Below are 18981 nucleotides of genomic sequence, written 5' to 3' on the forward strand. Positions count from 1 at the left end.
GCCGATCGCCTGAGAAGGTGCTTTATGTCGAAACTTCTATACAAAGTTACATGTTTTATATTACTTATGTAAGTGCTGGCTTCTGGCTACAGTTTTAGGGATTCATTTTCTGCACCCGGATAAAAAGTAAGCTAGGTTAATGTCCTAATCCAGGTTGTCATGTTCCTAATATATCAAATTGGTCTAGCTATTTTAGCGACAAGATGCAACAAACAAACATGCATACCAACTCACGAACATTTGCCATTATAATATTAATGTAATATCGTTAATTGTGTTCTTTTTTTAAAGGGAATTATTACAAACAGATCAAAAGTGAAATATAAAACAAAGCTCCTACCGAGTCTGTCTGATCGAGAAAAAAGTCAAAACAATAACTAACAATATTTTTATCCCTCAACCGTTTCAATGTTAACTAGCAAATATCATAAACTATAGCAAGAGAAAAAAAGGTTTTTCAAAAATTTTCGTGCTCAAAGCTAAGACTTTCTGCAAATCAAATAATTAGGTACTAAACACAATCTCAAAAAAAACTGCACTAGCTTACAACAATCTCAAAAACGCTTTACAAAACTCTAAAAAGCTAGATTCTAATCAGTGTAGATACAAATTACTCCAACACGAAGATAACTATATACTGATTACCAACACAGTTTCTCCGTATGTAGGCAACGAGAGCATTCGGAACAATACATTGATGATGCGCCGGCGCCGATAGTGAAAGTATGTATGAGTCAAGATATTTATGTTGCATCTTCTAAATAATAGCTTCGGATGCAGCGATGATTTCGATCTATAAATATGGCTAGGTACAGCTAAACACTAGTGCGTCTTATATTACATTCAATAAACTGAAAAGTTTAATATGTTTGTAAGGTTTAAGGCGCTAATCACAGAAACGGAGATTTAGAAAAAACCGGCCAAGTGCGACTCGGACTCGCACACGAAGGGTTCCGTACCATTATTTAAAATTAGCAAAAAAATCACGTGTGTTGTATGGGAGCCCCCAAAAAATTTGATGTTATCCTGGTTTTCAGTATTTGTTGCTATAGCGGAACAGAAATACATCATCTGTAAAACAACTCAACTCTCTTACTATCACGGTTCATGAGATACAGCCTGGTGACAGACGGGCGGACGGACGGACGGACAGAGGAGCGAAAACAATAGGGTCGCGTTTTACCCTTTGGGTACGGAACCCTAAAAAAACCTAAAAAATACACTTTTGTCCGAATGCGCGGAGTAGTATCCAAGGACTGCGGGTGAAGCCGCTGGCAACAGCTGTTCTGTTTCATATTCATGATCACTTAATTGCCAAAACAGTAGGCCCAAGGTACACCTCTTAAGGTATTAAAAGTAATTTTCGTTAAGTCCATAATAAATTTTAGTTACCACCAAAACACACAAAGAATCATTAATTTATTAAGGAAATACCAGAAGGTACCGAAGGACCAATTTTAAATTAGATTATTAATATAATATTATAATTTTCAAAATAGCTCGCGTAGAGGCCTAGGTAACAAATTAGGAACAATAAATTGAATTGGACACGTTTTAGATACTAGGTAGGATCACCAATTTATTATTCTAGACCTACTTATTATTTGGTCTTAATATTGTATTCATACAAGACCAAAAAATTGGTGGTTATCAGTTGTACAAATAGATTCAATTAAATTAAACACCATACAGTCTAACGCAATACTTTATTTGTCATATTTAGTATATAGGATTTCCGTCTTAAACGAGTCGTAATTTATAATTTAAAACATAACAAACGCCTTAGTTAGACCTGTCTTAATTTTAATACCAAAGAAAGCCTTCAAAGCCTTATAATTTCCTTAAAAGCTGTCGGAGAAAATTGCAAAAAATGCGAAAGTAAAATAAAACATTAAATTGTAATTACTCAACCCTACTAAGTCCGCTAACAATCATGCTAGATGTAGGAAAGTGATAAATGTCAGGACAACAAATGGGGCATGTCACTGCAGTCCTGTAAAACTTATTGCCTCAAACCGGAGCATCCGCTACCGGCTATTAATAGAGCCTTCTTTAAACCAAAGTGACCAACGCCATAATGTCAAGTCATTCCGATTATATCATTATCGATTGTAACAACCATGGCATTCTGTCGAACAGCTGAGCTACCGGTCCGAGGTTATTTAGCCGGGTTGTTTAGACGCAATGCAGATCACGTGTGCGCTGAAAAACCTACAGCGGCTTCTGTATACGCCCTACGACATATTCCATCTCTATCCTTCACATAAAAGAAATGTTAAGTTAGAACGAAAAGACGGTTTTGGGGTTGAGTCGAGTCGCCGACGCGTCTGCGTGCCGCGCACATCCAGCGGTCGATGCCGGAGGATTGCGCGCGCAAGTGTCTACCTCACGGTCCGTTCCAATCCATTCCGATCGGAGTTCTCGTGCCGAGCGGTCGATTCATACGCTAGCCCTGGGCGAACCGTCGGCAGTCGCGCCGGCGCCGCCGTCGGCGATGGACCACGACGAGGACAGGTCCTTGTCTCTGGGGACGGAGGTCTCTGCCTCCGTGCCCCCACCGAGCCCTCTCACGGGATGTTATTTGCTCGCGGTGATCGGGGAGCCCCACACTCACGAGCACAAGGAGATTATTCTGCAGCGACTTGTTAAAGGTGAGTAGGCTGCTCAGTTTGTTGCCTTTTGCTCTGAAAAAATCGGAACTGTCAAAGTGACAGCTGTCAAATTGGGAGAAAATTCAATTTGCCGGCGAGCGTCTGTTGTGGAATTAGAAACGTAATTTTTTTAGCATCACAACACGCACTTTCTCCATTGATTCTTTCCGATGAAAACGATAGAGTTCCGATGTTTTCTGAATGTTTGTTTTTAAGGTAAACAACGTCGTTATTTTGTGTTCGTTCACGGTTAAAATGTTCGCGGTGCCGGCAAAATATAACGTCCGTGTGAAATTAGGAGAAATGTGATGTAATGCGGTAATAATGTGTAGGTGATGGTTCGTTTACCGGCGTTGTCTATTTTTCCTGTTACGTCACCGGTGACGTAGTTTGGGTAACTATTAGGTCGGTAAATAATTTAATGAAAAGACTGCGGCAAACACCGCAGGACACTATTTATATTACGTAATACTTTTACTTTATTTTCACTGAAGTATGAGCTAAGTCTACAGTTAAATTAAAGCAAGAATTCCTGCAATGAAAAGTAGGCATGATTTATTTACAGTTCAGGAATGCCGGTTATTAAAAATCAAAGTTATAAAATAAATTATGACAAGTTGCTGCGTAACAGTTTCAATTTACTATTAGGTACTGCGGCAAAAGTAAACCAGCATTTTTCATCCAATCAATTCATTTACCTATTACTCGTTTTAGAATCGATACTTATTTTTATATTTCAATGGCCTACATTACTCATTTTACAAAATCACAATTCGAGATACCGGCGGCCGATAACGGGAAGATATCTTTAGGAATGTGAATCAAAAGATTCAATTTCGCGGAAAAGAACGCGAATCGAAATTCGAAAATACTTTTTGCTCAGAAAAAAGGAAGATGGCGGTCGCTAATTATGCTGAAATACGAATTTATGTCATGTTTTCTACAAAAAACTTTATTTGAACGGATGTTTTATTTTGGTTGGTTATCTTGTATAAGAAGAAAGATATGGTTAAGCAGCTATTTTGCCGGCGGAAAGGTCAATGCAGTGCGCTTTGACTTGCAGAGGTCAACCGGCCGGTGCCCGCAAGGAATTAGGAAATATCACGCATATAGGATGGAAGGACCAAATGACTAATATCATTTTATATTGTAAGTCAGTAAGTAATAAGAGTATGAAAAAAAAACAGTAAACACGATTACCTACTTTTAAATAGGTTATTATACTTTAAATAAATAGTTTTTGATGCAGTACTTTTACTGCGGGATTTGGTCCTTTCTCCTTTCTTTAAATCACTTTCAAATGTTAGCCTTTATAATTGGATAGAAATAAGTAGACCTTTTATTATGTATACGGCGCTTAAACGTAATGAATAAAGGCGACGCCAAAATACGCATCTGATAACAAAATGATGCGAAAAAGATAACACACTATTATCAACATTATCGATAAAAATAAATAAATAATTCATGATGATTACTTTTATCTTGATTTTATCGAAATTTTGCGTAAAACAGTAACAATTTGGGCAGTTTCAATGCACATGCGGTTTTACATTGCGGTTTGTTCGTCTTTTGTGATATATTTGTTTGTACAGTTGCATTCAAACAATGCAATGCTCTTCTGTTTGAAATATTTATTGACACTGTTTTGGTAATATGTCGGTAATAATCCACAATTTCTTTTTGATGTATGATTCGGGAGATTCGAAACTTTTTTCAGCTGAACTACTTTTTCGAGCAGTAGGTACCGGGAATGGTTTTTCCGGAACTTGGTTAAACCAATGGGGAGAAGCTAGGTTATTAAGTCATTGATTATATTTTAGTTTGGTATCCTTATACTACAGGGGCTCAAATTATCATCCTTATTTAGTTCACAGCATTTTTACACACAAAATAAACAGGAACATTACGGAACCCCATGCCTCGAAATATTTGCCCTTCTGTGACCTACCTCAATATTTTGCCGCAGGATACATAACTGGTATAAAACAGAACTGAATTACTGAAAATAAAATAAGATGTCTGTTATTAGGAATAGATATAATAAATATTACTATTGTATTTCTACTATAAAAAATACTTTTCATAATTATGAGCATTGAAAATAACTTAAATTCATTAATAATCTTATTCAAATGAATGCATAAAAACTTATAATATTTCTACTTTCTATTCTTATAATATTTCTAGTTATAAATTTTATTTAGAAAAACAATTCAAAACGAAAATAGAACTTCCTTACAATAAAAATGTGGTAGTAGTATCATATCATGTGTCTTTCATTTCAAAATGATGTAGGTAATCAAAAATACTCGTACTCATGTAACAATTCAATTACTTCATTATTTTATCTACAAATTATATAATTAATTATGACAGGTAAACTTGAATGGATTGCACTGATACTAACTAGTTATGAACTGAATGTGAAGTACTTTCAAGTGGTTTCAGTACTTAACATACCCGATTACTGCCCACTAATGAGGTATTACAATGATAAACTTCTTCTTTTATTATAATGTTAATTAATTAATTATACAAATATTTTTACTTTTTTATGGCGTATTTCAGTAGTGAAATAAGTAAGACACAAAGATATTGGGTTACCCGGGTAGATGGGTTGGGGAGGTCAGATCGGCAGTCGCTCCTTGTAAAACATTGGTACTCGGCTGCATCAGGTTAGAATGGAAGCCGACCTCAACATTGTTAGGAAAAGGCTCGGGACATGATAGAAGTATAAGACTATTTATTTTGGTTTTATAGTATATAGTGAGCAAATACTTCATATTGGTTCGACCTAGAACAATTGTATTAACTGAATTGAACAAGGACCAATTTTAGCTCAAACGTTCTTCTCGAAATTGGTTCACAGCTACTGGGTTTATAATAAAAAAAGTTCAATTGAATGACTTAAAAGTTACATAGGTTTTTGACAAATACTTATAACAATATCGGCCAAAAATATACAGCTGAAGAGTCTGTTTTCTTTGAAAATTGAAAAGACTACTTTTTATCCGGGTGCGTAAAGCACCCACATAATATGTAGTAACGAACTTGATTAATGTAGCTTTATGATCAACAACACTAAATTACCAAACAGTTTTTTTCGCAAAACCTGAAGAAAATCTCTCAAGTGTTAATCTCAAGGCCATCTCAACTTTGCACTAGAAAGTATTAGAAAATTTAGCACAGATATAATACTCTTATCTCGCATGACATAATGATAACAATGATAACGTGGCTTGTGATAATTCGGTGCTTGATGCAGGTCTTGAAAACATTCTTCATATTTTGGCTGATCATTCATAATGAAGATAGTAATCTAGAGATACCTTTTTCGGAGAGATTACGATAAATGCTCGTATACTACAAAAACCCTACATCATGGACAGTTTATTTTCGATACTTTACTGTTGTAATAGTAGTTTGGTCATATTATTTTGTAAGGTAAAATATACTACTTTGGTTTTTCTATTAACTATATTTTTAGTAGGTACCTATTAGAACTCTACGAAGAACGAAAACAAATATTAGCATGATCGTTTTAGTACCAAGCAACTATAATGTTCCAAAGCTTATAAACACATCAAGTGTATAAATAAAGTCATTCCTACGTAAACTGTCCACATTTACATCAGAAATCAATACCCCTCCATTAGTTGCGGTCACACAGATATTAAACTCTTACTTTATTTCATGTTCTCTTGAAAACATATCATTTTACAAGGCTACAATTTCACAGTCGCTAAAGACGCAAATGATTATTTCCAATACATGAGTGGTGACAACAGTCTCACGGATGATCGAAGAAATAAAACAAATGACAATCAATATCAAATTGTGAAAGAAAGAGTAGACACTAATTATTATGAAGAAGATACGCTAATAGGTGAAACAACTGAAGATTATGATAAAATAACAAATGACAACGAAGAAGATATACCAATGAATAAAAAAATAGAAGATCATGATAAATTCCAAAATGGCGTCATAATTATGGACGGTCTAAAACCAGAGCTTAAAACTCCAACATATAAGTTTACAAGTATCAATTTCGGAGATTTTGATAGACGTGAATACAACGGGTGGCATATAACCGAAGCCTTTCAAGTAAAGGCCGAGGGATGGGCGCTATATTATGAGATTACGCATTACGCTCGCCGGGAAAATAATCCAAGAGGCGACGGTCGAATTCACCATATTATTACATTATCCTACGTTTTATCGGTTTCTTTAGACCCGTTTTAGTTTAACAAGCCGTTTGGTTTAACTGTTGTTTGAATCTTTGAAGTTCTTGTTTAAATGGTATCGTTATATAGGTTAAATAGAGTGTTGTGGACTGTGGAGCTCTTTGTGATGATTTTATTGTTGTAATGGAGACAGGGCTTACAGTGTAGGTGCAAATTTCTAACCAGTAGTTCTTGTTCCTAGTAGTGATAGGATAGGTGAGGTAGGAATGGTTGAGAAGGATGGGAAGCCAAAGAAGTAATCATGAATGACTGAAAATATAATGAAACTTAGTTGAACATACAAAACGTACCAACGAGTGTTGATATATTTCTTGAACAAAGACTATGATATAAAAACATTAAATTCATGAACAGAGTGACAATAAAAACAATTTCGTCAAATGAAGACTAGAACTTATTGAATTCTTAACAAGTTTTAGAGACACATTCAAAGAACAAAATAAAATACAACAGACATGAACAAACATAAACTATAAGAATCCCAACAACACTATAAGAAAGACATGGTGTTATAAAAGATATTTCATACTGAAAATTGCGTTCCTATTCTGCCGCGTTGCATGACCTCAGTCCTCTTTTCATTACCAACACAGTTCATAGCTATCATCATGAACAAGCGACCAGACAACAATAATAAAATACAACAATAGCCAAAAATATCAAACGGACGCATGATGCAAGCGATTGTTTAACAAAACCTGTAAAATAACTTAAAAACGAAACAATTTACACTTACACAACGATCATTATAAACACCCCTTTTTTAGGCGTAATAGGTAAAATGCTTGATTGGTTCGTTTAAGAACTTGAATTTGGTGTAATTTAATTAATTATGGAAAGAAGTACTTGTAGAATGTAGAGTAGTATGGAAGAAAACGTGCTATAACGACTTTAAATAAATAATGGGATAAGGGCAAGATGATGATGATGCATATAAACACACGCTTGAAGAAGGGAAGGGGAATAACGTAACCATATTCCTTCTGGAATTCTTTGTGTTATACAGTGGCGAAGCTCGTTCCAACACACAAAGGCATACTAACACTACGGGCCTTACTACAAAAACTTTAAACCCTGTTTTACACTTGTCTAATAAAATTTTGGCTGCAAAATGAACCATATGTCAACGTCATAATTTGACATTTTTTTAGACAAGGCATAAACTGACGTTTAAATGTTTTTGTGGTAAGACGGCGTATGTCTTTCGACAGAAGTTAGGTCATCTTCTTCTCATTACTCTCCTCGCAAAAATAGGCACCAAAAACAGCCGTCTCAAAGACTAGCTCCGCATCATTGAATGGCAAAGTCAAAACGCGTTTTTAGCTAATTGAAACAAGTCAGCCATTAAAGGTGACATTAATTAAAACAGACACAAAAACCATTAACTTGGTAATAATTACCGAGATGAGTATAATTTCTGTGAGAAAGACGATCTTGTATTTGTAGTAACTAGTAATGTAGGTAAACTAGATAAAATTTAAAACGTAGGTGGTCAAATCGCGTGTGCGTTTGTTACACTCGTGCAAGTTTGCGGTCTTAATATATTACGGCTTGACGTATCAGATCAACATCAAATTATTGGCTTTGTTAATTATTTTGACAATGTGCACAACAACTTCTTAGCCCAACTGCAATGATAAGAATCTTTGACACAGAATACTTTTATTTTCTAATTAGAGGAATAATATATTACCACTGAAAAAACAGGCCACAATGGTAGTTAGAAAACAAAACAATTAAGAACAATCAAAATTGCAATACCGCCCATGAGGCTTAAAAGGTTTAACAAAACAGATTTTAAACATATTTATCCCTAAAATGATTTCTAACCAAATCTCAAAAATCTGAAACAGTAACCGGTACTACAAAATGCAGTTGACACATAAAACATGCTTCAAAACATGTCGGTTAAACAAAGCGAGCTGTCCGCAAGTCCTGATCTCGCAATGCAAAAAGAAAGCATGCAAGTAAGACTATAATTATGTCCGTCACATACCGCGGCTATCGGCGCGCGCGTCTACGTTTTGTAACGATTCCAGATCTGTTATCGTGTGTATGAAGATAGTTTCATTATTTTTCAGCGTTTTCTGATCATCTGTGTGAGCTACGACTTTGTTTAGCATCGATAAGGTGTTTGCTTTGTCGTCCGTGCTTGATTTTACTGGTTCAATGAAAGTTGTTGGTAAAAGTGCTTCATTATTCTCAGTATTTTCATTGGTTTGGTATTCAGATCGGTTTACTAGATTATCATCATCGTCTTCAGTATTGCTTTCAAACTTTTTTGTCTTATTTATAATACAATAGGAAAATAGGAAAGGCCAGTTCAATTTTGTTTTGACCGCCGGTTTGGTTCTTGAATCATTCAAATACGTACGTACGATTCATCTGCATGACTCTTCACACCAAACGTCATTGTGAAAGAATTTGTATCATAGTTACAGTATGTATGTTTTCGATGTATAAAAATATTCAGGAACAATACGCAATGTTGCTAGATACTCTATGTTCCCATAAAAGGTTGAATAGACAGTCATAATACATGGCGTAATTTTGGTCATGTTTTATTAAATCATGGAAATTTTGGGGCATGTCAAATGTGAGATGACGGCAGATAGAATAGTATGGAAGGAGAAAACCTGCTGAGCTGACTCTAGATAAAATTGGAATGAGGCAAGAGGATGATGATGAAAATTTTTGGGCAAAACATTCGTAGATAAAAGCGTTGGCCTCTAAAATGATAATATGAAACAAAAGCAATACACATGCGTGTTCCCAAGAACTCTAGGGAAAACCACCAAAAACAAAATGAACGTAAACATTAATTAAACTCAAAGTAAACGCTGTTATCTTGTCATCAACATATCAAATTAAAATGGCAATTTAGTACAAATATTATGACTACGTATTATTTTCTGTGTACTTTCAATTAATATTCAATTTAGTTTAGAGTCAGCAGAAACTGAAAACTTTAATGAATTGGAGAGATTGAGTGCATTTGGTTTTAAAGCTATTGAACTTTTAGAAGTCTGTTAATCGATGACTGGGCAAAATTTGAAAGAGTAATGAATTTGCAGCAGAAATTAAACTATTAGTTTCAGATGATGTAGGTTAATCGAAAGCAGGAGATACAGGAAAAGGTAAAGATGATGAAGGATAGGCAAAGATTCTCTCTGGTGAACTAATCGTGGCAATAAATTATGACTAAGATAAAGAGATAGAATATGCTGCAGATTAGTCCCAACAAAGAGTAATAACTTAATCTGCGAAAGGCTATTTTGCTAATCTAGGACATATCTCAGATGGTCGCTTATTATTTTTTGCTAACCCATGTTATTACGCAAATTATATCAATTTATTATTACCTAAAAATAGAATTTTCTGGAAACATTTTAGTACCTACTTCAACCCAGACATAAATCCTAGACTAATCCTCCTAATTATCAATTAAACAGCCACATGGCTTAAAGTAATCATTAAGCCTGATTATGAAGACATTATTAAGGTCAAGGTCATAATCGAAGGTCACAAAGTCAAGGTCAACTTTACCGGTAATTCTCAGATACCGGTGAAATGGAACAATGGAAACTTTACCGGTAAATGTGAAACACTATTTGAATAACCGAGGTAGGATGTGATTTAGTTTGAAATTCGAGAATGGGATAATAGACGTTTGAATACAATAAATGGTGGTTTTAGATACAAAGAATACAAAGCTAGATATTATTATTTATGTTTCGGGATGCGGAAATATTAATGGTCGGTGTTTCGTAATTAGAATGCAAAAATGTTGTTCCATTTTATTTGATATACACAGATAAGTTGAGTTATTTTAATAGATATACCTACTTGCTCGTACATTATAATTTTCGAAGTCTTAAAATAAACATTGCTCTAACTAATATGTAGCATCATTTCTATTAACTTTATTTCTTTATTACCATTTCTAATACAAAGTAACTCATTGTAAGTTACTGTTTCCTTAGCAAGCCATTTATTACAAACCTGAGCCATTTACTGCCGGTCATAAATATTAACATAAAGAATTATGTTCTAAGCCACCATTACAGAAATCCCTACAATGAGGTTTTGCTAAAAATATAGCTTAACTTAAAGTATTGTCCCATTCGACCTTCTAAGCTCGGACTCATTTTTACAATTTTCGCAGTTGGCAACACCGAACATAAATCTTAAGTGAGGTAACACTGGCACGCGATGGTTGCGTGTCAAAGTTATACTAGAGTCGAAATATATTAACACCAGCGAGTAAAAGCGAGTTTTTTTACTTAGATCGAAATTGTTTAAATGGTGCTGAACTAAAAGTAGTACAGTTTTTTTTATGTTTTTCTGATACTGCAGAGCTTAGGCTTCGAAACACTTTTAAATTAGGTTATTCCCCTTTTTGATATAGTTACATTACTAGTGAAACAATCCTTTGGAGAACGATGCCAGAAAAAGCTTGTCCAGGGTTCCCCAGGTAACCAGATTGAGGATGTCAGATATAGGCAGTCGGTCCATGTAACACACTGGTCCGCAACTGCATTCAGTTGACTCCAAGAAACTTGAAAAAGGGTAGGCTGATGAATTGGTATTGATCAGAGGTCAAATCAGAGTTGGTGACAAAAATACAGAGAAAATATCTACAGCAAAAACAAGTAAAGAAAGGCAGAAGAAACACCAGTAAATATAACAATAAGGAATAAATATCGTAAATACAGTTCCCGACAGTCCAATGGACTTTCAAACGACAATAAAATGTTTAGAGCTTGCAATAAATATAACTGTTACGAATATCGAATCAGGACGTTTGTGCAAACCGTTTAATAGTACGATATTTTCTGGACAATTTTATATTTTATTGCTGTGAAATTTTTGTCAGGAAATTGAACCTTGACCCTTGGAAAATATTCTTTCGTAATGGTCGCTTCATTTGATGTCGCTTTTAGTATTTAAGTGGGTGTCGTTTTATTTTCATTGACGCTTTGTTTAAGAAAATACGTCTGATTAACACATTTTATAAAAAATACAACCATTATATAGAAAAAAATTGACCACATTCTACAAGTTTTGATTTTGAAGAGGTGACAATACCAAACTTCTTAGCCACATGTAACATTTTCTTTTAAAAATTTATGTTCAAAAGGAAATTCTTTTGACAAAAATTTGCCAAAAAGCCCCATTTAATTGAAGCTATAATCTGCAATATCTTTATAGACACACCAATATCTTCTCTCCCCAAATCTTGGTTCAGTTGCTTGTTCATGTCATAACCACTTGTAACAACCTGTAGACTGCTTCTGATAACAATGCATCGTGTAATGTCTCGAGCATTGTCGGCTAACCCACTTCCCATTGCCATTTGTATGGGAAGATAAACGACTATACTAAGCAGTACATTCTAATTATTTTATAGATAAGGACTATAAATATTCTTTAACGGTTCCTATGGAATATTTAGAGGTGCCAGTGGCTAAGTTTTCTGAGGGTTTCGGGAGGCACAGTAGAGTAAAGGGTCCTCGTCGTTACGGGTAGTTAGAAGCCAGTAAGTCTGACAATCAGTCTTACCGGTAATGCGATATTGGTTTGCTCAAGTAACTGGGTTGAGGAGCTCTGATGGCAGACCCTCTATGTAAAAGACTCGAGGCCGGCCCTAAGATAGTTAGGAAAAGGCTAGGCAGATGATGAGTTCCTCTGGAAAATTAAAATTGCTGTTGCTCTGTTAGTCGTTTTCACAATCAACAATGTCTTCTTGTAGTCGATATGGTTGTTCATGTGTACACGCAAAGTATGTACTCATTTAAATATCGTATTAATTATGGCGTTTTTGTTAATTGAATAGTTTCAAGATGCATAGCAGAAGTATTTGTAACTTAACTCGAGACAGAAATAGGATTCACTATATTTTCGCGATGATGCGTAGATGGGAACAGTCTAAACGCTTGACAAAAATATTTGATCGCTATATTATTTCAACATGAACCAATAAAAACATACTTCAGCCTTCTCACCTCTCTACAGTAGGTCAATAAGCCATTCAGTCTTAAAGAATAAACGATGACCTCACGTCTATTTCTGCGCTAAGTAAATATTGACGCTAGTGCGAATTCACACGTGTCAGTAGGCACGCCGATATGTTGTCACTCTGCAATTTACATAGCTGTTAATGTGGACATAAAAATAAAGATTATGTGCTGTTGAAATTGAAATAGGTAATTATATGGCAAAGGAGATAGTTATGCAGTAGAATACTCTTTTGCCTTGAGAGAAAAATAAACAAATGCAATTTTGAGCAAAGAATGCGATGTAGAAAATGGATCGCGTCTTGTGATCTTTCTGTGGTCTAAGCATGGAATATAGTTGCAAATTCAAAGGCTTTTTGTAAAAAAAATTGGTCTGGTAAGATCTTTTTTAGGTCTTACATTAAAATTGTCCAATGCATAAAAATCTTATCTCTAGAAGAAGTGCATGAATCACAAATTAGCGTCAAAAAAATACTAAAAGCGGAAATGTCTGGCAGTGACCTTCCCCAAAATATAAACATTGCATCATGGCAGCGTCTGCAATCTGCAATTTATCACAAACATGTTATAACAACAATTATGTCATGTTGTAAGACATTTTTTGAGGAAGGACTTATTGTTTCTCATCAAAAAGAAGGATGTAGTATAAGTTTAACTGAGTCGTATACTGTAACCTGTTTTTTAGTGAAATAAAAACAAACCGTAACATTTATAGAATACTAAGTAGTGTTTGACTTACTTAACCTTAAAGAAAAGTTATTTAGCAAATTGACTAAATTAAATCTTGCCTAAAATTTTGAATGAAATGCACAAAAAATCTATTTATTTTCACTATAAAATGTGACAGCTAATTTCTCCAAAGGATCAGTAGAAGAGATACATATAAGAGGTCAATGTAAATCTGAATTCTAAATGAAAAAAATAACCTGCTAGATTCTTGAAGATTTTTACTAAGCAAAAAACTGCGTAGCACTTCTAATAGGTATACCCCTTTACCCAAAATAAAGGTCTCCAAACACCAAGACCCAACATTGACCTCCAACACTCAACTCACACTATCACTCACTCGCAGTATGAGTCAGCTGCGCGCGCGCCGGAAACCGCGCTCGCTTCCTTATATAACTTATATAGGGGACATTTGGGCTGGACTGTTACGACGTGGATTGGGATCCCGTTATGTTAGAAGGTGACTTTTGTTATTGTTTTATGTTATAGGTACTAAGGAATCATTTGGTTTAATAAAAAAAAATGGAATTTGGAATCATTATTGGCCATTTTGCACTTGATTTTTCTGCATAAATAATAAAAAAATAAACCGGCCAAGTGCGAGTCGGACTCGCGCACCGAGGGTTCCGTACAAATCCTGTATAGATAAAAAGTGAGTCTCGCGCCAACCGTTCAGGATCTGGAAACCCTGAGAAATTGAGGGCAACTCTTGAATATTGTAGGCACGCATCGAGTCACTACTAATGGGATCTTTTATTTTTGGGGGATTAATCACCTAACGAGCAACAGTTTCAGGTTTTTTTCGAAACTGCCTGACGAGTTGTAACTGTCGAATTGTAACAACGACTGCTAGAGAGTAGGATTCGGTGCTGCTGGCTTTACGTTTCTAGAGTCTTGACAAAAGTGTAATTCTGTCCCTTTCTTTGTTTTATAAAGTCGGCTTTATTTTATTTTGTAGCATTTTACAAACGAATCCACCTTCAAACATATAAAAAACAACAAGAAAACAAAAGCAAGAAAGAAATTAAAAAGATGTTAGGTGCATCGGTTTAGAAGTCGGTGTCTAGAGGATGCATCTATATTTATTTAACCACCGAGACCTAAACCGATGCATGTAAATAGTTTTGTTGTTGTTTTTAGAAGTTGTTTTTTTTTTGTTGTAAAAAGTTTTTATTTTTAACTTTTGTGAAAAGTTCTCGTCAATACGAATAATATAAGCCCAAACACGACGTAACTAAAACATACCGTTGAGGAGTTCTCTCGACTTTCTCACGTCTCCATCATCAGGTAAGCTCTAAACCTTCACTGTTTGATAGTATCACCAGACATACATCTGAGAATTAAGTTTTAATCCTATGCATGCCTACAATTACTGATAGTTGCCCTCGATTTCTCAGGATTTCCATCATCAGATCCTGACCTGATGACATTGGAAATAAACGGCGAGTATACTCTTTCACTACAAAGAAATGATTTCTCAAATCCGTTAAACTTGGTCGTTTAAATTCCCCATTGAAATGAGGAAAATATTTGATGTTTACACCTGATTTTCTCTAGATTCCCATGGTTCACATTGATGCGACTAATGCCATAGTAAATCAGAGCCTTTATCATTATACTGTGCTATATATCGTTCGTATCCGCCGTGGGTATGGTTTCCATACTAAAGTGCCCAATGACCTTTGAATGATTAAAAATTTTTCACAGTTTAGAGGCAATTATATTTAAGAAGTGTTTGATATTAATTTCAACTTTAATATCTCTACGCGTTCATGTGAAAAAGGGTAGGTAGTAAGTTTATAATTATAAAAAAAATATTTTATATCATGTAAGCAAAAATAATATTTTAATATTTTATGTAACTTCAAATTTATCATTTTCGCAATTTTTCCTTTATCTGTACTATATAATGTTGCTTAGTGCCGAATTTCAAGATTCTGAGTTCACGGGAAGTACCTTGTAGGTTTTGATTCCCTAGCGTGTGACGGAAATTCGTCTAAGGTGTCGGTATAACTGCTGTATCTTTTGATCGCGTTAACTTAGAAGTTTGATTTTTTCACTGCCTAAAGGGACAATAGACCTAGGTATTTGGTATAAATTTCAATTTGATACCTTTATTCGTTCGTGAGAAATAAGGTAGTAAGGTTCATTTTATTAGAATATTTTTTTTATGTTTTATAACTAAAAAAATGAGATTTTCGGATTTTTTCCTATATTTGCATTATATGACAATGCTTCATGCCAAATTTCAAGACTCTGAGTTTACGGGAAGTATCCTGTAGGTTTTGATTCCTTTGCGAGTGTCGAAAATTTGTTGAAAATATCGACATAATCGGCTGTATCTTTTGATTGGCTTGGCTTAGAAGTTTGATATTTTCACAGCTTAAAGGGGCAATAGACCTGGGTATTTCATGTGAATTTCAGCTTGATACGTCCACGCGTTCTTGAGATAAAGGGTCTTGACAGACAGACAGACAGACAGACAGACAGACAGACAGACAGACAGACAGACGGACAACAAAGTGATCCTATAAGGGTTCCGTTTTTTCCTTTTGAGGTACGGAACCCTAAAAAAACAGCAAGACATTTCGGTCGAGATTTTAGATTCTATTGGTTGGTCTAGCTGGGTGGTCTGAAGATTTTCATGAGGTTAATTTTCAGTAGAAAAAACTGAAAATTGACGAAATGTGTGATGATCGAACCTTTCGGTCGATTAACCATTGGCCCGCTTCTGCCAAAACAGGTGTTACAATATTATTGTGATCATTATAATTTCTATATTTAATAAATTTCATATTAGCAGAGCAGTTAATCAAGTATACCTACTAGACATAGAGACCCGGAAGAAATACTTACCAGCTCTGCAAAAATTTAGTTTCGTGCGGGAATCGAAACCACGACCCATACCGTAACATGCCAATCACTTGCAGATCTAAGCATTCTATTAAATCCATAAGCGTGAAGGTTTTAATTGATTATGGATATAATTACACCTATTAAATGGGGCACTGATTTGCTAACCGAAGCTATTGCGATCAATTAAATAACCAATAATTTTTCATCAACCTGTTTTTGAGTATTTACTTGTTAAATAATCTTTTTTAATTTATACATAACTTTATTATCACACAAAAATGGTCATACATGTAACTAAAAAAAAAGATTTACTTTACCCAACTTTGACAAAAAGTCTAAAGGATAATGCGAATAACCTACATTAGCATAACCTACCCGGGAATAGAACCTAACACCACGATTACCAGTCTAATAGGCCTTATTAAGGTTTACGAGCATTGCATCATTTCGGATCAGTGACCGTTGCTAAATTGGGACTGCGGAAGGATCAAATTATTTGAGGTTAACGCCATCTTGTGGGAAGATTATGAACTAAATTGTTCTCGCATTGATTTATTGCTCGTTTGCGAATTTTATTACTTGTTCTTCTGTAGGTTGTAAGTAGTAAAATAATATTTGCCAATCAACAAAGCGACTATATCTTGGGTCTCTTTGGTTAGAACTTTTTCCTCTACCCTATCAGTTTAACAGGACTTTATAACCGTCATTAAACCAATTTAAATTGAGCTCGCATAAAGCCAACCCTACATTTAAAAGGCAACTTTTTGCATAATTGCCCACAAAGTTTAATTACGAACAGTTTCTTTTATAATGCAAATGAAACCGCGGGCTCAGCTGGTGCATAAAGCAGTAGATGCATCAAATGCAATTACTATGCAGTTGTAATCGCCCGTGAATACCTGTGGTATGGATGAGTAGCCGGCACATCTCAGCACCCTATTTGGATATGACAAGTTTGTTTAGAAGTACCATTTGGGAAGATCGTTGAGAAATCAGGCCTCGGGAAATCTGTCTTTGCAGTTTGTGGCTAAGTAATAGCTGCATGAGTCGATCTTTTGGGAATTAAATAAGTCTTGGCCCAGATTGTCTACGAAGGGGTGACCTATCTCTCTATGAGTTCTGCCATGCCCCATAAAACGCCTTTGGTTCGGAGTCTTGAATGTCATTGTCACTTGAATGTCATAAAGACATATTTGACAATCGTTAGTGGAAGCTTACGTATAAGTTTGAATGAACCTTCTGCATTTTTTACAATATGTTCAGTTTGATGACTTGATTACCGTTACGCGTTCATGCTTCTTATCCGTTGGGGCATAAGCAGGGATCTTACTGGTTCTCACATTGGATGTACATGTTGTTTAACAATACTGAAAGTTACCGGAATCGCCTTTTTGCCACACATACTCCTCTATTTTGCGTAATACCAGCTACAAACGTTCCAGCTATTATTGTCTTTTACACAATCTTACATCACAAATTTTGAAGTCCTTACAGTTTATTCTTGAAGAAGACTGAGTAAAGATATGATAATACAATTTGATAATGAATTTTGCAAATTGGTCCAGGCGTCTTTGAGTACCTAATTGATGAACATACTTTAAAAACATTACGACAAATTGAGAACCTCTTCCTATTTGGAAATTCGGTTAAAAAGTTTGCAGAAAACCAACACCTATTCGCCATAACACCAGACACATTGCAACACAATACCCTAATACTGACCTCATTAAGCCCCTGAAACACCATGATACGAACCATTGTTCCTATTGTCTCCATAGCATGTAGACCCCGACTGATGCCGATAGCAACAAAAAGCTAATTAAGGCTTGCTACTCACGTGTGTCCGCTACACTTCATCGCAATGAATATTAAGTTTATAATGGTGGAGTAAGTTTTGCCTCCTGACTTCTTTGGTGAAATTAAAAAAAATATATGTCAGCTGGGTTGATTTGAAAATGGACTAGAAGTTATTAATGTTTTAGGGGTTTTCGGAGACTCTTCTTTTAAAGTCAGACTTAAAAAAAATTTGGTTTCTGTTTGGCCAGCATATAAACCAATTTTGATGCACTTTTTGGATAGTATTTGTCAGTTTGACTTAGGAGAAGGCTTTAGGCATATTATTGAAGTTATTCGACTTTTTGTGCCCGAAGTTTATCTAGTCTGCTGAGAAACTATTTCCATATATTTTTAAATCGAATATAGTGCTGGAGGCTCTATCTCTTAGAATGAAGTTGTTAATAAAATCATATAAAAGCGCAATAGTTTTGTTAAAAAAACGGATTTGTACAAACAAACAAACTCTTCAGCTTTATATATTAGTAATGGATTAATATGTACAAGAGCGCAAGTTTTTACTATGACAATCTGATTAAGTTGTAGTTTTTTCTCACGTTTAGCGGTTTGTAATTTGTTTGTTTAAGAGATAGAAAGTTGTGAGGTGGTCGCGTTCTTGTTTAGATAGAGTGTGACCACTCTGTGCGA

General features: G+C 35.1%; 1 protein-coding gene across 2 annotated transcripts in view; it reads left to right on the plus strand.

Annotated features, from left to right (window-relative positions):
- The first annotated feature begins 2366 nt into the window (after window positions 1–2366).
- The window catches only part of LOC110382348 (titin), a 170686-nt gene continuing 154071 nt past the window's right edge, over window positions 2367–18981 (plus strand). The window contains exon 1 of one of the 2 annotated variants that reach the window (XM_064038742.1): window positions 2367–2651. In XM_064038742.1, the coding sequence (XP_063894812.1) occupies window positions 2495–2651 (157 nt within the window). In that variant the 5' untranslated portion in view covers window positions 2367–2494. The remainder of the gene's footprint in view (window positions 2652–18981) is intronic. The other variant, XM_064038743.1, reaches the window with a different exon arrangement.

The sequence above is a fragment of the Helicoverpa armigera genome, chromosome 17 (assembly GCF_030705265.1).
Source record: "Helicoverpa armigera isolate CAAS_96S chromosome 17, ASM3070526v1, whole genome shotgun sequence".
NCBI lineage: Eukaryota > Metazoa > Arthropoda > Insecta > Lepidoptera > Noctuidae > Helicoverpa > Helicoverpa armigera.